The sequence below is a fragment of the Styela clava genome, chromosome 8 (assembly GCF_964204865.1).
Source record: "Styela clava chromosome 8, kaStyClav1.hap1.2, whole genome shotgun sequence".
Classification (NCBI taxonomy): domain Eukaryota; kingdom Metazoa; phylum Chordata; class Ascidiacea; order Stolidobranchia; family Styelidae; genus Styela; species Styela clava.
In genome coordinates, this window is record NC_135257.1 from 13773483 (window position 1) to 13795790 (window position 22308).

The 22308-nt window shown below is 34.1% G+C and overlaps 5 protein-coding genes across 5 annotated transcripts in view; 1 reads left to right on the plus strand and 4 right to left on the minus strand.

Moving 5' to 3' along the window:
- LOC120346273 (uncharacterized) overlaps positions 1-22308 on the plus strand; it is a 198745-nt gene that overhangs the window by 22864 nt on the left and 153573 nt on the right. The gene's annotated exons all lie outside the window — the stretch shown is intronic.
- Positions 10657-12479, minus strand: LOC144411685 (uncharacterized). The gene is made up of 5 exons (XM_078115623.1): positions 12279-12479; positions 12073-12193; positions 11888-11999; positions 11416-11534; positions 10657-10779 (listed from the first exon to the last, which is right to left on the minus strand). Exons 2-5 carry the CDS (start codon positions 12076-12078, stop codon positions 10657-10659), a joined length of 360 nt encoding a protein of 119 aa, XP_077971749.1. The 5' UTR covers positions 12079-12193; positions 12279-12479.
- On the minus strand, positions 12382-16279 carry LOC144411696 (uncharacterized). Its single transcript, XM_078115624.1, has 7 exons — positions 16145-16279; positions 14121-14284; positions 13606-13658; positions 13340-13425; positions 13026-13176; positions 12655-12783; positions 12382-12504 (listed from the first exon to the last, which is right to left on the minus strand). The coding sequence occupies exons 1-7, from the start codon at positions 16156-16158 to the stop codon at positions 12382-12384; spliced, it is 720 nt and encodes a 239-aa protein (XP_077971750.1). The 5' UTR covers positions 16159-16279.
- Positions 14315-16044, minus strand: LOC144425590 (uncharacterized). Its single transcript, XM_078114898.1, has 2 exons — positions 15389-16044; positions 14315-15184 (listed from the first exon to the last, which is right to left on the minus strand). The coding sequence occupies exons 1-2, from the start codon at positions 15488-15490 to the stop codon at positions 14894-14896; spliced, it is 393 nt and encodes a 130-aa protein (XP_077971024.1). The 5' UTR covers positions 15491-16044; the 3' UTR covers positions 14315-14893.
- Positions 16160-20457, minus strand: LOC144425868 (uncharacterized; the record flags this gene model as incomplete). The annotated part of the gene is made up of 8 exons (XM_078115625.1): positions 20198-20457; positions 19974-20120; positions 19591-19740; positions 18234-18912; positions 17933-18162; positions 17667-17806; positions 16944-17136; positions 16160-16500 (listed from the first exon to the last, which is right to left on the minus strand). Coding segments are annotated over exons 1-8 (2040 nt in total), but the record flags the coding sequence as incomplete, so codon positions are not given.

Consider the following 22308-nt stretch of genomic DNA (forward strand, 5'->3'; position numbering starts at 1 on the left):
TGTTCGTGCCTGCTTTGACAGTTGTTGTCGATTTTAATGATATTTTGGAAAGTTGAGTTAAAAAAAAATCGGAAAAAGGTAAGGTAAATACTATTGTTGTATATCACACCCGGGCATCGCACTGTTAGGTGCATGTGGGAAAGCCAGCTTTTTCAAATACTACAAAGTTATTAAATCAGTACGGTACGTAGTTGCCCATTTGCCGAAATTGCATATTTACTTACCCCTTATGGTTTCAAATAGTTCATGTACCTCCATTTAGATTTTTCTAACCAATGGGGATATTTACGTATTGCTGTAACATACTATTGCTCAATCACTTTTATTTGCGTATTGATTCAAAGGGTTAACAAGTTCACCTAACATTTCACCCATTCCGGTCTATATTGTATAGTATGATATCTCAAGTATATGAAGCCACGAATGCCTGTAATTTTTGGACTAAACCCCTTCATTAGTTGGTTTATATACCAAATTCAGTAAAACATTTTTTACACTTAACATGAGATATTGGATTTATTAACTTTTCCATTTTAAATCATATAGACTGCTTTAAATATTCTTGACGAAAATTAATAAATCTCCTCTCTTTCTTCAGATGTGAATGTTGTGGACAAATCTGTATAAGCATTGTGAGATTCCTGTAGCACAAGAGGCAATAGCAAAAATAGTAAGAATATCAATCAAGAAATTAAGTCGACATAGAGCAAAACTTTCAACTATTCGTCTAACTTCAATTTCCCATTATTTATTCACAGGACAACTGTAGTAGACGGGGAGATATCAGAAGTCTGGCGAAATATAAGTGACAGTGTGATTGCAAGAAATACAATTAGAGTACTCCATGAGTGTTTGCAATAGAAGAACAACCTATGGAGGCATGCAAAGACATTTGACCCTCCGGTAGAGTTGTGTATGGGTCTTATTTGTAAAAAGGCGCAAAACACGCCAGACACACTGAAAACAGCTTTGGAAATGTAGACTATGGGTCACTCACTACACCATGTTAGAATTGGTTCCATAAAATTTTGGTAGTACTATTGGTAGTACTATTCAGGGAAGGGTATAATCATGATTCATGATAAAATACTGTTCAATAATTTGGACAACTTCAATATAGACCAGGGATGTCGAGTCGGTACTATAAAATCATTTCAGCCTGGCCTTAGTATGCTGGTGACACAAAAAAGTTGTCAAACGTCAGGACAAATGTAATTGAGTAAACATTGAGTTTATACTACAGTATTTTTGTTAATTTTAGGTCCATATATTTAGATTAAGTCATTCTTAGTGTATGTATCATTCTTTTCTTATCCAAAGCTTGTTCAAAAATGATTTTGATGGTTGATCATAGAATTTTATGATTTTTTTGTAATAAATACAGTAACTTGCAATAATAGTGGAATGCAAATATTAATATTTAATTGCATTTGAAATTAGAGAAAATAATAGAACTTAATCCAACTGTTTAATTGCATCACAATATATGTCACAAACTAAAACTATCTTAAAAATATCTTTTAAGTATACATTATCAAAAACTGTTTGCGGCCCTTTTTACAATTTCCGAAATGCGATGCGGCATATGGTATGACTTGTATTTGCTGTCGCGATGTATTATCTCAATGTGTCAAACTTTTAATTAGTGTGCATATTTTGCTTCCAGGTGACATGAACGTATTGTCTTGTTTATTACCTCAGCTTGGAGTATTGACAAGAAAAAGGTGCCAGTAAATTACGTAAAAATTTTTTTAACTCTTTGTTATAATCTGAATTCACAATTAATGGGAAATATAAACAGCCAACAATCAATGAGAACTATATGCAAAATTCCTCAGATTAAATTTGTCTTCTAAAATCGGAGGAAGGCAAAAGATATGGGTAGTTTCCATTCATACAAGTCTTTCAAGAAGACTTGCTCGAGCCAAACTAAATGAGCATCATCAGGTGATCGGTAAGGCTGCAAGTTGAATTCAGCCCTGCAACCTCCTGCATAGACGATAATATTAATTAGTGGGCTATGAGCTAAATTCCTAAATTTAGACGCAAACATATCTACGAGGCATTATGTACCATCAATGTTAATTACGATAAAATGAATATGTAATATGTCTAATAAACTCACCTACTAAAGCAAATTCGATGGGTGCAAACTTTGTGTTATGGAATTGTATCACAGCACCGTTAAGAGAAGTATAAACAGTCTTGCTGTTTTGTAAGAAACCCTCTTTGAATAAAATTTCAATGTTTAAGTACAAACATTAAAACTAGTAACCTTGAACTTTGTCATTATCTGCAAAATGTTCCACACAAATCTTTACACTATCGCGTTTGTAATCTTCTCTGATAATATAAAAACGTCTATGATGTCCAGAATTACTTTGCTTAGCTTGTCTGCCATTCCAGCTTTCCAAGTGAGCAAAACTTCTTATATTTAATGATTATTTTCTTTCGTCACAGGCGCAAAAAGGCAGATACTACACGTAAAGAAGTCGCCGAGTAGCAAAAGCGAATGGGAAACGGTCTCGAAAGACGACGATAACTATGTGCATTGAAGCGTATCATGAAATACAATCTTTCGCGTGTAGTCTTATGGAGTGACGTCAGAGTTGCCCATCATGTTGTTAAATGTCATTGGTGGCATCAATGACATATAACAACATTGTTATATGTCATTGGTGGCATCATCAATGATGGAAGCATTTGTATTTCATATACAAGTTGAAGTACTGTAGTTACCGTACTATGATGACAAATCGTGAGTTAAATTTGAATTAAACAATATTTATTCACCGTAATTGTATGTTGAAACAGAAACACTAAAACTAATCTAGACCAACAGCAACAACAGACACAATAAAACTCCTGTATTACGAATATCTTGATTAGAAACAGGATGGACCTTTCCCCGAACATCGACTTCCTTGTTTACTTCGTGACATTGGCCAATCAGCAAGATGCAAAAAATGACATAACAATGCTCCCTTTTCGCATCCGCTCAGACACTCAGTAAACAAGGAAGTCGATGCTCGGGGAAAGGTCCATTGCAGTAATGAAAGATTAGTGTAGAAATAGCCGTGATAGACTAGGCTAAAATTCTTTACCGGTATGTTCAAAAAACAGATTGTTGTATGCGATGAATCATAATGATGGTTTGAAACGCGCCAACTCGCAAAAGCACTCTTAAAATAGCCCCGAAAATTTTGCAATGGTAAAGTACAGGAAGAATTTTTCGGGGGTCAAAGGTCGGGAAAAGGTCCATTGAATAAAGATTGCTCATATTTCATGCTTGAAAACTGCACACTGGTTATATATATATATATATATATATTCATATCGTTATTAAATGAAAGCTGAAACGAATTAAAAATCACCTCGAACATGGAATTCATTTATTTACGAAAGAAAAGACAATATAAGTCTAAATATGCTAAAGAACGTGCTTAGATGCAAATCACAATGTGGGATAGGCCTATTTTGGTACCAGAATTTTAGACGTTCTGAAATATATAGTAGGTTATTCGATAGCAAATCAGTCTTGTTATCTTCGTTTTTGTTAGTCTTGTTGTTGTTGGTGCGACTCTTTGGTGTGGAAAAATCGCCATTTCTCACCATATACGCTTTTCATAATAGTTACATAGTCACAAGTTAATGATAAAAAAAACTACTACGGGTGTATAATGTGAAACATATTTTTGTGAGTTTCTTTTTGTACGGGTATAACAGATGGTGTTAATGAATTATAGAAAACCCACAAATTATTAAGGTCGATGTCCTGATGGAAGATGGAACTAAATTTAAGTATGTCTGCTTTTTTTACTAAGCAGCTTCCATCCTGTTTTCATATTAAGTTTAGAGGCAATACAAATAAAGCTCGCAAAAAGAGTGACAAATATTTCATACCTTCTACCAAAGAGCCATATATTTGGAATAATTGTTTATTGTGGGACAAGAGTATGGAATGCCCACCGAATGCTACAAAAACTGCAAGTCGCCATTTGAATTTTAGAGAAAGCATTTATCAATGTCATATTAATACTATGTCACTGCCGGTAGGAATATTTTGCAGATTCATTGTTAGGGGAGTTCAATTATTGGAGTTCTTTGTGTGAAGTATTGGATTAAAGGAAAATTCTGATCAAAATAACAGCTTCTAAAGAACTTGACTGAGCACAGGAATAATCAAGAACAACCAATAAATCAAGCGGATGGACGTTCCCCGGCCGGCTACTGGAATATCTGTCTGAGCGGTTGATTAAATTTCAATTGTTGCGTCAAAGCTGACTTACTGCTAATTAGTCATTTTTATGGGAATAAACAAAGAAATCTATGCTCGGGAAAACATCCATAAGATTTTAACTCCCATCGTGATATTAATGGGTCACCTAAATTGAGACAATGGAGATGAATTAATAAGTAAACTGTCTTGAGTTTCACATGAATATATTGGATTTTAACCCCCATGACATGGTAAGAATTTGGAATTCTACAGAGAACATATTGTTCCATCTTTGACGAAAGAATAAAATACTTCTCATTTTTCTTCTCTAATCTTATTTTAATTGCCAATATCGAAAATGTTGGGATATCCTGTTATTAATGTTCCTGCTCCAACTAAGGCGGGTGGTGTGAAAATATATTTAAAAAAATCACTTGGACTAACAAACAATCCTAGAATACGGTAGTTCCTAACTGCGAGGAGATGTGTATTGAGATTAAACAAAACTCAAACAACCAGAGCCCATAATTGGCGTACTTGACAAACATCCCAAAAAGAATATCCTATCGTTTACTTGAGCAGTGACTCGTGTTTTTGAAAAGCTGGAAATGGCGAATAAGAAGTTTGTAACGTTGGATTATTGCAATACTAACGTACTTCCACACCCTTATAGATCGTATTTATACAAAAAAAATAAGTATTCTGACTATTTTTCTGCAACGTGTGCAATTTCGGGTATAATTGCTGGTAATAAGACAATTGGTTCGCAGTGGTTCGCCATATGGATAAGCCGTCTTATCGGCTTTCCTTTCCCCCGGGATAAATATGTAAATCCTATCCTATTCTTCCAAGACGCGCAGACGATCACCCGGAATCGAGCAAGCTACTTCTCTCGTTTTCTCGTCGCAACGATTCTGATATGAGAGAGATCGCTCTGCCATTTCGGGCGATCGTAGGTATACTTTGGCAAGCTCTATGTGACTGTGACGTCGTAGGGACGTATTTTTTGGCGTAGTCATAGTCAGGTGGTGATTAGGATTGACGTTTGCAAAAATCGTTATGCTACGCGCACTAGAAGTACTTGAGGTACGAAACTACACGAGACCCAAATGTTTCAACAGGTTCGATTTTAAATTCTTCAATAGCTCTCATTTATTCACTATTATTTTTAATTTGGAAGTACCGGTACGTATTACCTAATACCGTTTTGTCGTGAGATCATCATTTATTTAGCTGATAATTTGACTTGTATTGCATATCAACTGCATTAGACTATGCAGGACATAAAAAATGGGTTAGCAAGGATACCAATTATTTGGAAAATTTGTCTAGTACTGTAGTAACACTGTAATAATGAATCTAATAGGATAGGATTTACATATTTATCCCAGGGGAGAGGAAAGGCGATAAGACGACTTGACCATATGGCGAACCACTGCCTCTCATCCGGTTACCATTCTATGTCAGGCATGCTGGCATGGGATTAGTTAGTTATTTGTTTTCGGAAGCATGGACTTGATGGCGGAGGAAGTCGTAACCCAACCAGCGGCTATGTGGACCTGAACCACCCTACGGCGGCCAGCGAGGCAACAGGGGTGATAACTTTTTTGTGGCTTTGGAGCCAGGCCACACAAAAGGGGCCAGGCCACGGAGAAATCGGGGCCAGGCCACGGAGAAATTGGGGCCAGGCCACAAAATATTTGGGGCCAGGCCAGCGCATTCTTATTATTTTCATCTTGCACAGATGTACTAGTACCCATATTTGTTCAGTTATATTTTGTTTATAGGTAATGTGGAAACTGCCAAACTGGTAATGTTAAGACATGTACGGTACCGGTGCCGGTACAGGATAGAAAATGGAGCCACAGACTTGAGCAGTTCAGTAATATGGAGCCACACACAAATTCTGTTTTGAGGTGTGGATAAGTCTTATTTTTTGTGTGTTTAACAGGTCAGTAATGATCTTGAAGGTACAGGCAAACCTTATTAGTGAAAAGAATACGATTAAATCACATTTAACTAAGAATTTATTGCCTGGAAATACAGGATGGAAAATGGAGCCACAGACTTGAGCAGTTCAGTAATATGGAGCCACACTCAAATTCTGTTATGAGGTGTGGATTAGTCTTATTTTTTGTGTGTTTAACAGGTTAGTAATGATCTTAAAGGTACAGGCAAACCTCATTTGTGAAAAGAGTATGTTTGAATAGCATTTAACTGAGAATTTCTTGGCTGGAAGTACAGGATAGAAAATGGAGCCACACTCAATTTCTGTTATGAAAAGTGGATTAGTCCTATCTTTTGTGTGTCCAACAGGTTAGAAAAGATCTCGAAGGTACAAGCAAACCTTAATAGTAAAAAGAATCGAAATATATTTATATAATATATATTTAAGCGAAAAAATATTGCTTGGAAGTACTGCATAAAAAACACGAGACATTAGCCATAGTGCTATATTTATATCGCCGGATGAGAACAGAAGGGGCCTAAGTCACATTTTTGCAAAATTCACTTTTTTCAATATTTTGGGGTTTTGAGCCATGCTCTACAAGTTGGTGGTCTTGAAATCCTGAATTTCTCAATAATAAAAATTTTAGGTGGACTTAGGACTGTGGAAGTTAAGAACAGAATGGGCCTAAGTCCAGCTAAAATTTTTAATATTATGAAATTCAGAATTTCAAGACCACCACCTTGTAGAGCATGGCTCAAAACCCTAAAATACTGAAAAAAGATAGTCCTAAGTTCCAATATGATGGGCATGAACATCAGAAATGAAATGTCCGAAACTTACATCCCTAAAAATATTTTCAGTGCAACTTAGGCCTAAGTCACCTTGTTTTACCTTGCATCCCATACAAAAAAATTCAGAAGTTGTTGAGAACAGAATGGGCCAAAGTCCATTATGGGGTTAAAAAAGCAGGAAGGAATTGAAGCTGAAGTGCCAAAAATATTGATTACAAAGATATTCACATCCACATTAAAATAATCAGAGCTCAGGGGTTTACTAAGTGTGAATATCTAGAAATTCAAAAATAAAAAAATTCCAAATTGTTTTTTGCGTTTTTCTCAAAACTCAAAATTGTGACTTAGGCCTGTTCTGTTCTCATCCGGCGATATAGTCTGATATATATTTAAGCGAAAAAATATTGCTTGGAAGTACTGCATAAAAAACACGAGACATTAGCCATAGTGCTACTGTGCTTACCCGAAAAAAAGACCTAGCACGAATTTTAAAAATAATTTTAATATAAGCCCTCCCCTTAAAATAAGACCAAGTCAATACCGTGAGATTTTTTTATCCCCCTTACACGTTTTAAATGATTGATAATGATCCATGTTTTGCAGTTGTTTTGAATAAGAACGTGTTATTCATAAGTAAATAGATATTCTCTACTTTTTAATCATGTTTTTAATTATTTTTTTTTCATGGTTTTCAACAGGTTAGTAAAGATCTTCAAGTTACAGGAAACCCTAATAGTATGAAATCATGTTTGACTGTCTGAAAAGTAAATACTTTAAATTTGTTGCCTGGAAGTGCAGTTTAAAAAGTGGATTCATACAGCGAGGTGATTCGGGGACGCAATGTCTGAATGTTGTTGGAAGTGGATTAGTCATAGTTTTATTGCATATAACAGGTTTGTAATGACGGTTGAGTTACTTTACAACAATAGTCTTAGTACCACAAGATTTGTTTCTAACTTATCGACACCTTGTGCCTTTTTGGGGAATTAATGTTTTTTGTTCAGTATATATGCTGATATGAGTCATGATCGCAGTGAAACAGATACTACTCGATAACTGAGGAATGTATACAAGAATTAGGCTGTAAGAAGCTGGTATCATATCAATTTGATCATAGATTATGAATAAGAAAGCTAATTTGTAGTTTACATTTACCAGGTTGGGAAAAATATTTCAAGCTTATACCACTCAAACTATTTATAAGTAATACTCATATCAGACTGTATACATTTAAGCCTAATATTAAAATGTATATTATTTATTCGGAGCATTCATATCAGATAACATTAGCTGGCGCACTGGTCTTTTTATTTAAGACGGGTTTTGGGGAAAGCTTTGGTTCACACTTGTATATTCGTTCGTCATTCAAATGGTTAGAGTAGAGATTTAGGTATATATTTGTTTTTGAGACTTAGTAATTTCCATTCTCCTATGTTTTACGGTTACGACAGAAAGCTAAAAATACTTATTAATATTCCTTATTTCCTGGGAATGTAACACATAACTGCATTTCAGAAAGTCCTTATATTTCTATATCCACCTGAAGCATGCATAACATATTTGTATTATTTTCTTGTGATGATTACTACCACATGCATAATTGGATCTGATTTCAGGGATTGTTTCAATTGATAATGAAACCAGGAATCAAGCGAAAAAGTTTTACAATTACATTACAAAGATTAAATAGGATGGTAATATTTGGTATTATCTGCCTTGATCACATTATTGTAATGAGACCTGAATACAATCCCCATGGTTACATTTCAAGATTGTGTCTAATAGTCAAGTCTGAATTTTGTACATTTGTTTTCCTAAAATAAGGTTTGCAAGTTCTTTCACAATTTTTATACTGTCTTTGGAGAAAGAGAGATGATCATCAAATGGTGTTCCCTATTAAGCACTCTGTTTTTTATACAAGTGTAAGACAATGTGAATTTTTTGCCACTATCGGTTTCATTTTTGAATATTGCCCAATCACTAATCATCATTGTAAAGAAATACATGTAATGCCTTTTGTATCACATGATAAAAAATTATTCAGTATAACTTTAACAAAAAACATAGTTTTTATGACATTTCAGGTGCTCACGTCGTAACAACATAAAAACAAGTATCCATGTTATTAATTTTGCTTCTCCAAAACATCGCGTACATAAAACAAAATAATGACGTAAAATTAGCAAGTGTGGTAATATGATTGATTCTGCATACTTCAATGTAAGTTTATCGTATAGTTTATACTGTGCTTTATAGCAGGACATAGGTAAAAACGGAATAAAACATAAAAATTAGCCCATTCATTCGTTTGCTAACCTGATGAGTTTTTGATAATCAAATGATCAATCAGGGATGGACCAAGCATCATGTTAAATTTGAATTGATGATGATAAAAATGATGTGATAAGATCTATGAAACAGATTCTGTTAGATAAATTTCATCTCATATTGTTGCTAACAACCGTGCCATAAAACCCCACTCCCATTTAATTTTACGTTTTACCTGTATTCTCAAAATGGTGTGCAGGATCAAAAAGTATTTATTGGTGAAATTATGTATTTTGATTTCCAGTACTTTAAAATAATAAACCACTCAAGTCATCACGAATTTTAACATATTTTTTTGTTTTATAGCTCGGAGAGAAGAAATCAAATCATGGTGTCTGCTATGATGACAACAAAACGGACTTTACCGGTTTTGTATTGATACCTCAAGGTTAATATAGAAATTTGAGAAAATAGGCTCAAAACTACCAAATTCCCTTGAACCTCTGAACCAGTTCCAGTCTGGTGTTTGCAATTTTATTTTTGCATATTTTTCAATAAATGAAACAGGTAATCGCATGGATCTTGTATTCTGTAAGGGTAATTTATAACCGGGAGAAGAATATGTTCGTTCCCGTGGGAGTATTGGGATAAACAGTGGTTGGGCCTGCAATTTGTATGACAAATCTAAAACATCTTATAGTTCAAATACATTTCCCAGGTTCATGAGATGTGTATTACCGACATCTGCACATAGCCCAAATCTTATGACCCGGGGCATATTTTTTTCAATTATAAGTAAATATTTAAAATAAAATAATCACGCTGGCCTGGCCTCAGAGACACAAAAAAGTTACCACCCCTATTCAAATTTCAGCCATTGTGAAGTAGGTTACAGCAAAGTAATTAATAGGCACCAGTTAACGCTACAGTAAAAAGACAATGAATGTGGTGAGGAATATAAATATCTAGATATGGCAACCAGTAGGAATTTATCGCTCGCAAAAAAAATTTATCATCTAATTCTGCCGGCTGGTATTTGTGAGAAGCCAACTCACCACGGCAAGGTTCCAGCCTTTGAGTTGGATCTCTTTTTAAACAGAAGAAACCCAAGCATGGATAGGCAGATCGCCAATGCTTAGTAAAGAAACTGCTGTGGATGCCGTTGGCTGAACAAAGTTCAGCTCGTCCGCCTTCTGGTAAACCAAGGGTCCCACTACCCAAAGAGGTACGTGTGGATGCCGTTGGCCGGATAAAATCCAGCTCATCCGCCTTTTGGTATACCAAGGGTCCCACTACCCAAAGAGGTAAATTACTTGTGGATGCCGTTGGCTGGATTGCTCCAGCTCATCCGCCTTTTGGTATACCAGGGGTCCCACTACCCCTAAAACCATGCTGTTCTTTTTGGCATGGCATGGTTGTTGATTTAATTAAGCACTGCTTAATAAGCATAGCGGGCATCTCCATGATTTTTTTATTTTCACCCTCGCCTCCTTCTTCGAGTATTTTAGGCATTCTGAATGGAACCAGCGATCGCATGCATCACAACCAAGCTGTCAAACAAATGTGTGTGAAATTTTTATCAAAAACATAATAGGAGCCCACTCATTTAGGATACCATCACAACAAGCAACATGATGAAATGATTCCAGGCACTGGAGCAGTGCAGGAATGAATACAAAAGCTAACTCACGATATTGCCATCAGGTAGACATTACTAAGTGCAGCCCTTCATCTGGACAAATTCAGATACTACCAGGGCTCCCAAACTATTTTACCCCAAAGATTCGTATACAGAATCTCGGGATTACAGACGTGTCTTTCAGATAATATACCTAGCAGTGCGCCTAAATATATTTTAGTACATCTAACTTCAAAGTGTTATATATTGATAAAATAACCTTCGAAAGTATAAATAAAATCAGTAGAAGGAATTCCTCATATATCTAAGTTATCGAGTTGAGATACGTTATTATTTACGTAAAAATACGAGTTTCAGTATTTCCAGTTTGAGATTAAGCCATACTTTTAGGTACAATTACTACGGGAGTCACTTTCCTAGTCACCGAGTTATAGGACTAAAATAAGGAAAATTGAAATAAAATTATAACCTGGTGCACATACTTCTGGAGCACCAAATTTCCACCCTTCTTGCGACCCTCTCCAAACTAAGCCCATTGGCGCCATACCCTAGATACGCCACTGACAAATATTAATTTATAATGTAATTTTAAAAAATAAATGTGAGAACAAACCCAAGTTCCATGAGGCGTCGCAGTGCCACACATGCTGCACACATCGATCATATCTAAGAACATTGAGGTAAATATAAATAGAATGAACACACAAGTTCACACTAGACCAACGGTTCTCAACCAGTGGGCCACTGCTGGCCACAGAGCTAATGATAATTGCTAGTTTAATTTATGTCAATATTGCTTTGATTTTAGGCTGCTTTCTGCTATGGCTTAAACTTTCATTCTGAATATTTAAGTGAAAGTGTCCATTTTCAAACAAACATCTTGATTTTTCTTGTAGTTTTCCCCTTGCAACAAAAATCGACCATGAACGAAAAAAGGTTGAGAACCACTGCAGTCAGTTGAGGCTTGCTTCCTCCACCATCAATTTCATGCATCTGAGACTAATCGTATATTTCAATACCTGACATTTCCAAGATCTCTTCAGCTATTTGTAACCTGTATCTTTTAATATCTTCTAATGTCGACTGAAAAGTAACTCTATCAAAACTATTAAGCAGTAAGCTCTCTGCAATCTGAACAAAACATTTAATATTATGAATTATAATATACCTATTGAAAATGGCTCAAAATTTTCTATAACCTCACCTTCATGACAAATACCCCGCAGCTGGAACCATCAGTTTGTATTGGATGTTTAATTTTTCCACTTTTGAAACATGTTATTGACTCCTTAATTCCCTCACCCTCTCTTAACTGCAGATATTCACTTGAAATAAGAAAATCGGGGTAAATAATGGCAAACATAAATTACTGTAATCAAATCTGTCCTATTGTTTGAAAATTTATTATACCTAACGCTCCTTTCAGCATCTTGGCTTTCTTCTAGGTTGCTACCGACCGGATCCACTAAATATAATATCCGCCCAGTAATGTTGATCACCTAACAAAAAAATTTCAAATAACTTTCAAGTAGATAATCAAGAGAATGAAAAGCGAAGATGGCAATACCAAAAGTTTCCAATGATTATCATCCACGTTCCATATTCCGACAATAATTTCATAGGCCGAGAATGATATCTGAAAATAAACAAGGATCATTTACAAATATGGGATATTTATGAGCAAAAACCTTCATCACAAAAGAGCTCAAACATACATCAAATACTGCAACTTCGTTGATTAGCTCTATTTTATCTACCAAAATTTTTCAAAAGAAAAGAAACAGACCTTCGAAAGTAATTGACGGGAAAGAACAGGTCTGTTTCTTTCCAATATATTTTTGGTCAAAAAGGAGTCTAATATGTAGACTTTCTTTGTGCATCTTGCCGCCAATATTGATAAATATATTTCGATTGCCTATAACGAGAAAATTTTTTTATTTTAGTAAAATCATACGCACCCATGGAGTCTACATAGCAAATGCTTATCTTTTGATTTGTAAGAATTCAGATTTGTTTTACAGTCATCAATTAGTATAAGCTATTTATTATATTCAGCAAGAAAGATGAAATTTGTCAAATACATAACATTTGGGGCAAAGCGCTAGCCCATTAAAATTTTCTTCATTGATATATTCAAGTGCAAATGAAATTACTTACTTCATCCATAATCCAACGGTGGGGTTTCAAGGAGGTAAATCCTTTCAGCCAGATTTTTCGTTGAGCATGCGTTGCAATTATGATTTCAGGTAAATCATCTTCGTCTTTCTTGATAAGCAACCACATAGTTTCTGCATTCGAGGGTATTTTTCTAATAACAATTAAAATTCCTATGAATCAAAACTGTATGTCAATTAACGGGGACAGTTGCCACATTGAATGAGGAAATTTGCTAACTTTGTAACCCTAAGGCAAATTTGATATATGAATGATGGTGAAAAAATTTGATAAAATATAAAACTTAATAATTTTACTTTTTAATTTCTAATTTTGTAGAGTTTCCCAGAATGTCGTCTTTCATCAATTCCTCCTCACACTTCTCTAGTAAAACTTCAGCTACCTAAAATTCATATTGACAAGTAATGAACCAAATGTACAAGTAAGAAAATAGTGCAATGGAGCATTTATTTCAACATCAATTGTAATTTTATAACAGACAAAATAAACTACTGACAATGAATTTTAGTCAGTGTTATGACTTACATAAAATTCAATGAAAAAATAAACAAAAAGCAATTACTATGGCATTTTGTGAAGAAAGTTGGTGATCAGGAGTACGAAGCAGACGCCGGTCTGTAAACAATCAAAATATATTTATAAAGAAACATGCATTTTATGTGTATTTTATGCACATCAAACAACATTCAAGAATTTTCTCCTTTCCTCACAGAGAACTAAAATCAAAATTTAATCAAATACATGCTAAGAACTTTTTGAACCAGAAATAATTTGGGATATGAAAATATATATTAAAAAATTATGAATCAAAATTGGATCAAATACGGTACATGCCAAGATGAAAAATATATATACAGGGTGTCCAAAAAATTTTGCCTCAAGTTCATATTAATAATAAATAAAAATTTCATAAAAAATAAAATTCATTGTATGATAAATGAGAACAACAAAGACAAAGAAATTTTAAATTGTTATTACTATAAAATCGGGCGAAATTTTTTGGACACCCTGTATATAAAAAATTATCACTAAAATTTCCTCAATCTAGCAACTGTCATGTCATTTTTTATGGTTAACCTTGAGGGAGTGGGATCGCAATTCCTCTTGCATCAATCGTCACACCACCACATGTTTTTTCCATTACATTCATGATAGTTTTATTTATCCTCACATTCTGGAGGTGCATAATCAATCGACTCATAAATATGAAATTGATAGTATCCATGTTGCAAAGAGAGTACCTGTGAAGTAATCAAAATGACATTAAAAATCATAACTATATTAAGATTACAGCAATTCACAGAATCATATTTTCAGAAACATTTACGTAAGCCAGGGGTCGGAAACCTTTTTCGACAAAATCTGCTAAATTTTAACTGCAAAATTCTGCCTTGTGCCGACCAAAATTAAAAGCAATGCTTTGTTAAATAATAAACCACTCAAACATATACAGACAGACTCACTATTCTGGAAAATATCAGTCCGACAAATAGATTTGAAAACCTTTTTTATTCTATATCAGTGACACTTCTACTGCTGCATTACCGCTAATAGACATTTTTACATTGGGTTTATATTTTGTAATTTTCAAAGAAATACACAAACTACGGGTTTCATCCCTCAGGCTACTCCTGTTACGAGACTTAAACAAGTTCATAACTGAGAACAGAGATTGACAAGCATATGTAGATAAAAACATTAAATGAACACCTAGTTTCATCAGATAATTCAGAGTTTGAAACTTCTTATCTGAAGGAGAATGATCTTGTTTCTGATACCTCGCTCGCGTGCCGAATAAATGGGCTCACCCCTGACCAAAGCCAATAAAAATGTTTTGTCTCATTCCTAATTTACCTGTCTCGGGCCATTACAGCATTTTGCTGTTCTGCTACACTTGAGTTTACGTCAAGCATGCAATTCCGAAGATCTCGAAATGACCTTTCAGGTCCTTTCTTTTTAGATTTAGTATGAAACCTGTCGAGTAGGCTGTAATACTTTTCAGGATTTGCATCTGGGTCTATTTCTACTTTTTTTAACAAGCCCTCCTTTTGTAGTAATAAATTTTTTTTGCTCCACTCGTATAGCATGCCTTTATATGGCTCAAACATGTCTGGGAGGCGATTTTCACCATGATGAGCAACCTGAAAGAATCAATACTTCTGATCCATATGTTATTGCAACTAAGATAAACCAACATAAACTTTCACACTCTATGCTTCATAATATAATTTCAAGTTCTAAACATTGATACTGAGAATTTTAAAATCCATCTTCAAATATTGAGAGATTGGATTTCTGAATTGAGAAATAAACATTCCGATTTGTAACCTCTCACTGAAAACTACCTGTGATGCAATATCCGAAATGTATACATTTGGACGTTGTATAAATGACAATAATCCATCGACATGGTCCCTTGCCGATTCCTGTCGAAGAGTGTATTTCATATACACACACACGCCATGTGGACATCTAAAATGAACGATGCCACCTAGGAGTAGAAAGATATATCTTCAGGCATATTGTTGGTACAAAATATGAGTACGCAAGTGTTACAAGGGCATTCTGAAACCTGACACTTTATCATATGGCCAGTTATGCACATTCATGTATACTAAACTTCACAAAAGGAGCTCAATATGTCATAGATTTCCGCCCTTGTTCATAATATTTCTTCTGAAATATAAAAAATATGATATAAATATTTCAAGACAAAATTGTACCACCACATTTCTTCATGACCTTGTACATTTTCGGATGTATATCTTTAAAAAGTACTGATTCATGCAATCTGTTTATGATCTGTTCTTTATTTCCTCCATCACTCAATCCAATTCTACAACACAGGTCCTTCAGTTTCGCAAGGCTCTGAAAGTCCCAACAATTTTTTTTCTTTTTCTACACTCCTGAAACTACACTTCAGGAAACAACAAATGATAAACAACAAATTGTGCATATCTCAAATCTACTAAAACGCAATATATTTACAATTGATCCTATCATTTTGCTTCACTCAGCTCATCTTATCCCCAGCCCAGTACATATCCATAATATACTTCTTACTAATATCACATTCATCCTACTCCATTAGCTATACTCACATTTGCTTTGTCATGAAGTATGTTCATGATTTCTTCATGGGTGACGGTTCCATCTGATTCTTTTTTTTTATCAGGGGCTTCAACCAAAACACCCTTTTTATATTCAGTGTTGAGGACTACGCCTCTTGATTTTTCGCCAATCCATGGTACTATTGTATCATATCCAATCTCATTTTTCCATGGATTACATTGTGATCCTGAATACAAGCTTATTGCTATAATATCATGAGTATAAAAAAAACAAATACAAATCATACCATAAATTCCACGCCCCAGAATCTCCATTTGATAGTTTGACCAGGATCTTTGGCAGTCAACTTCATCCCCTTGGGGGATAGAACTTTGTAGAGTTTTTGCTAAAATAACATTTATTTTTAGCCTCAAAGTTTTATAATCAATGAATAACATTGAGCCAAAATCTAAAAAGGTGCCGAAATTTCTAACTTTCGCAATGCAGACTTATCTAATCATTTGTCCAATTTTTTTTGCTATGATTTTTAATGCCTTATTCAATGCCCTTTATTTAAATGCATATTGCACTGTCATAGTGCAATCATATTTACATGGTTAGGCTAAAGAATGGTGCTTCTATATACCATATGTCCGTATGTTGATTTCCTATTGTTAGAATCAAATTACAGCATAACATTGCACGATAGCATAAACAAACAAAAATGCATAGCAAAATACATGTGTGGCAAGTTTATTATAGTGCGAGGGGGTAGATAGTAATGTAAAATACAAAGGTTACATCTACTATTGTGATTCAATGCCTGGTGCAATTAAGAGTGTGAGTTACCTTCTCGGACACATGTGTTCTTCCAATTGCCGTCTCCAATCAACACCTTGGGATTAGATCCACATTTGTAACATACGAAATCATAATCAATATCGAGTAATGCACAAAAGTGATAAAAACCATTTCTTATTGTTGTTTCTTCCACAGAGTCATCGAACAATGTCCTTAGACTAGTACCAACAGATATGTGATTCTGGAAATGGAAAAAGATTTCTCATTACCCTTGAATACGAAAAACATTTGGCATCTGGAAATATATATTATGAAGCAATTGATGTGGTACATCTCTAGTGGATAATATAGTTGCAAATTATCAGATCTGGAAATTTTTGCAATTCACTGTTTTATGTTATGCATCTACGAACAAATGTAAATAAAATTAATTTGTGGCACTTTTACATGATTAAGATTCTATTAAATTGTATCTATTTAAGTAATTATCTCAGTTAATTATCAATCTAATTATAAGTATAATTTTATTATCATTTTGTATGGGAATTCATAGGAGTAATCATGATCATAATATCACAACTTTTTTCAGGACAATAACATGACTGACATCTAAGACACACAGCAGTATATTAGATATTTTTTAGGTATGCAACCGGTAAATAAATGGAAAAGGTTGGCAAAATGGATGGCACCCTATACACAAGGTTTACTCACAAGTAAGGACTATGGGCAATTAAAATAACAGTTGATAAAACAAAATAGAAAACCTACTTCCACTCCTTTCATCAAATAGACACATAGCTTTAATGAAAGAATCGTTCTATTATTGAAGTTATGAAATCCACTTTGGTACTCTTGGAATCTAACAATCAATCCACATGACACACATTTTTTATTCATTATGGTAATTCCTGAGATAAAAAAAAAATATGAAATTCATAAACTTTGATTACCAGAGTCATCAAGCAAAGTACGAAAATAGTTGAACAATCTTCACAATAGTAATTTTACAAGCACTGTATTAGTAGTAATCTCACCATTCCACTTCTGGCCCAGACTGTACACTGTTGCCTTTTTCCTTTCAAATATCATCAAATCACCCTGGCAGTGAGGGCAATGATTTTCAGGAGGACAGAAAATATCAGGTGGGGATAATTCACTCAAATGCGTTATCATTCTTGACGAATGATCGAAAGGTATTTTTTTAGACATCAAATACTTCATTGAAAGGACATCCATCTCAGAAATTGTTCGGGTACTGGGAATACTGAAATAAAAATCAACATAAATAAGATTGAAGGGTCAAAATGTCCAACACCTGATATTTATCACTCATACCTGGTTTTCTTGAACAGATCTGCATCATTCGATGCTAAATTCCACTTGCATAAAATTTCGTGAATGCATGTCCTCGTTTCATTAGAAATGGGACATGCACAAGACCAGCGACAAATATCTTGGTCGAATGTTACTCGAACTCGACCTAACTTCGAATAATACTGCGCTGTTTCCTCAAAAACGGAAAAGTATATTTGTCTATCTTTATACCCAAGACTAGCGAAGTCAAGACGAACAGCAAGGGGACAACATTTATCATTGCAAGCATTCAACAAATTTAAGCACAGCTCTTCCCTCTCTGCACCTATCATATTTATTCGCCTCAAATATGATAGTGCAGAAATTTGCAGAGTGTTGCCGGTACTTGTTACCATTTGTGCATTATTTACAGCCTCTAGATGGACACACTCGAATCCGGGATTTTGCGAATTTTCCATTGCATGAAGACAATTACTATTAGAACACCTACTGACACCAAGTTTCAAATGCTTCTGAACATGAATTGGTGCCAGCAAACCGGCTGACTGAGCAACCATGTAGATTCCATTTGCGGAATCAACACATATGCATGGATGTTTTACTTGTATAATTTTATGTTCTATCTGTCCATGATTTCTCAACGAAATCAAGTTGACAAAACACTTTCCACATATACGGCATTGATACATAGCACTTGCATCTGAAAATACATAAATTTCAAAACATTCAGTCATGTTACCACAATGACATGCCTCAAACTTATTTCAATGACACTGACAATGAGAAGCCTTCACATAAATAGTATAAAACCCACAATTCTCATTTAAATATGTAATTCTTTTTTAGTTATATAAAGCCAGCGTCTGTAAACTTTTGTTGTTCGTGGGCCAAAATCAAAGGCTGCAAGTCATTGGCGTGCTGCACATGTTTTTTGGAAAGTTAAAAACCGAGGGAATAGCCAATGAATCATATTTTTTCACACAGATTTTAGTTATATTTCGAGCAACGTGCGAAGACTGATCATTTGAATATTTTATGCACCATTAAACCATTTGCACTCAGCATCAACTTTTTGCGTTCTATTTCCATTGGTCTAATGACAATCAATTTATAGGCCCATTAAACGAATGATTGTGAATTATATACTTGTTAGGTTATAATATAATTTATCGTCTCAAAACAAATTCTGTTACGTAAAGAATATAATCTTCGATACAGTTTTTTGTTTATATAATTCAGTAAAGCGTCACGGGTCGGATTATATTGTTCTTGCCCGCGGGCCGTAGTTTGCCCACCCTTGGTATGAAGTCTAATATAACAGCTTGATTACTATTCAACTAGCAACTTGAAAAACAAATGCCAAATATAAATCAATCACCATATTCAATTTCCTTCTTTGTTTTTGCATAACCATACTGTTCCGGTATGACCGAAAACAATGTATTTTCTTGTAATCTCCTTTTTTTGAATCCATCGCTTTTCAGGCCGCTTTTTTGATTACATTCCAATTTTGAACTACAGCATTTCCCTCAATTCAAAATATCAACATGAATAATTCACGGTTATAAATATAATAACATTATCAGGCTGTGTATAACATTGTCAATAATTTTATAATAGATAAGGGATGTATTTCTGAAGTAACTTGCAATTCAACACAAACTCCGGTCTTATACCAAACTCCAGTCTTATTACTGAATATATCACCAAAATTTGATTCTAATGAAAATAGAAATATTCTATTTGATATACATATATTACCTCTTTGAGAAGATAAGTGACTTTTCAAATAAGCACTTCTTCCATACATTTTAGGGCAGTAGGGACAGTGAAAATGACTTCTTTTTTTTTCTGACTCACTTTTGCGAAACAATGCAAAACACTTCCGGCGACATGGCAAGATAAACACTGAAAAAAAACGGAAATAAGTTAGTTGGTGTTCAGTATTATAAACAAATTAAAATTTATAAAACTCGCCAACTGACCGTTAGAAAATGAAATGGCATTATTTAAATGCATCACTTCTAAATGCTTCCCCAAATGCACAATCGCAGTTTTTGGATGACAAAGAGGACATTCACTTCCACTCGACAACTTCTCTAGAATTTCTGATTTGGACCCTTCGAATGCTCCATTATATTCCATGTCCAAACTTAATATTTTGCATCCAACCAACCTGATACAGTCTGACAGTGATGCAGGTGTATCGGCACAACAAAATAAAATATTAGAATGTATAACTTTACGTAAAATACCAACACTGAAACAAAATTGAAGTATTGGATATCAGCATATATATATATATATCCAGTACGGAAGTATTTTACTATTAGTTCGATACCGGCTTCAAAAACTAATTTTGAAACAGCAAACACAATGACAGAAAAGCTGTCATTTGTAACCGTATTTTCAGCTGCAATCTTGCACTTTACGGTCTGCATCAGCAGATCAGTGATCAGGCCAGCAATAAATAAAATATAAGTTAAATCCTTTATCCAATTTTCACAATCAAACTAGCAAGCAATATACCTCCCTCACATTAAGTAATACATTCAGACATTTGTAATGAGTACCGGTAAGTGTTCGAATACATCATTTTACTGGGTTGTAACATACCTGCATACGAGAGAGAGATTTATTGATTCGTCAACCAAAACAAATATGAATATGAAAGCATAAATACAAATAAATAAACACTGTTTATGGTAAAGACTGGAGGGAGCGATACGACCATACGGTCATCCAAGTCAGCTCCCCCCAAATTCACTGTTATGCATAAGATTCACAGGTATTGGATGACTATGTGTGTAACAGCTAATTATAGAGTATTATACACTTGAATAATTGTAAAAAGCACAATTACAAGGGGCTAATGATTTCAGTTAGTTATCACGCTCATATGATCATTGATCCATGCATATTAAGAAAAAATTACTAGGGGTCTGGAGAATTACTAATATGGAGAACAAATTGTGGTAGTTATACCCAATGAGCGTATTTGGATAATTATTATTGTAAATGAAAAGGAATATAAATGAAAAAAATTAAAATATTGGATTTACGAAGATAGGATTAACTTTGGATCATGAAAAACAATTAAAACACAATGTGAATATGAAGATCAATATCAATGACTACTGAAAGGGATTTTTCAAAGTACAAGAAGGGGGTTTGTAATCAAATATCCAAATAACTAATATCATTAATTAACAAGGGATGAAAAATAGAACTCTGAAACCAAATTGGGGTCTGTAGAGATCTAAGTTCTAGTGTCTACAGGGGGTGTACTGTGGAACGGGTGTACCCATTTAAACATTTTCATCAAACAACAAAAATCTCAAAAGGTAATTGAATATATCAAATATAAAGGAAACTTCCAGCAATATTAAATTTTCAAATAGTTCAAATACCTATAGCAGTGCTATTGATAGGAAGTGGAGCTAATGTATTTGTGTTAATTAGCCAAAATATAGTAAAATTTTTACAATCAGGGATGTAGAGGGATGAATATTTAAACTCAAACTTCACTTACTATATTGTGAATAGAATATTAATTTGAGTTTGAAAATTGTCTATTGATTTGAAGGATACAAAGAATTGCGCTTTATTTGATAGAAAAAAAATGGATGGAATTCAATATTATGCTAATCCAGCCACTATCTGGAAAAACTATTTCAAAGTTGGGTCATACATGAAAGGAGGATTATATATATGTAATCGAATATTACAACATTATATAGAATATCCACATAACTGATTTGGTTGATTATATTTTTGCAATATTAGACCAGCGGAATTAATCAGTTGACAACTTTTGAGTTGTTGCATCAATATTAAGCCAAGAATAAACTACGGTACATCATATACAACTAATTTCAAAACAAGTTATTCAGTTGAAACTTTCTGAGAAACTAATTCAGAGGATACAAGTTCAAAGTGCGATCATACATGAAATGAGAGTTATATACAGTATTTATATTCAAATATTACAATATTATGCAGACCACCAGCAGAAATGATTTGATTGAATTTTATTCCTGCAATGTAGGACCATCAGAAATACTCTTGTGGCAGATTTACAAATTGTTAAATTAAT

Coding starts and splice junctions, on each gene's coding strand:
- LOC144411685 (XM_078115623.1), bottom strand. Junction 11,535..11,887: donor AGAGATCTTGGAAATGTCAG/GTATTGAAATAT, acceptor CAATGTTCTTAG/ATATGATCGATGTGTGCAGC. Junction 10,780..11,415: donor TTGTCAGTGGCGTATCTAGG/GTATGGCGCCAA, acceptor TTTGTTTGACAG/CTTGGTTGTGATGCATGCGA.
- LOC144425590 (XM_078114898.1), bottom strand. CDS start 15,490: ATGAAATACACTCTTCGACAGGAATCGGCAAGGGACCATGTCGATGGA. Junction 15,185..15,388: donor TTTCGGATATTGCATCACAG/GTAGTTTTCAGT, acceptor TGATTCTTTCAG/GTTGCTCATCATGGTGAAAA.
- LOC144411696 (XM_078115624.1), bottom strand. Junction 13,426..13,605: donor TTTCTTCACAAAATGCCATA/GTAATTGCTTTT, acceptor TATGAATTTTAG/GTAGCTGAAGTTTTACTAGA. Junction 12,784..13,025: donor ACCGTTGGATTATGGATGAA/GTAAGTAATTTC, acceptor TTCTCGTTATAG/GCAATCGAAATATATTTATC.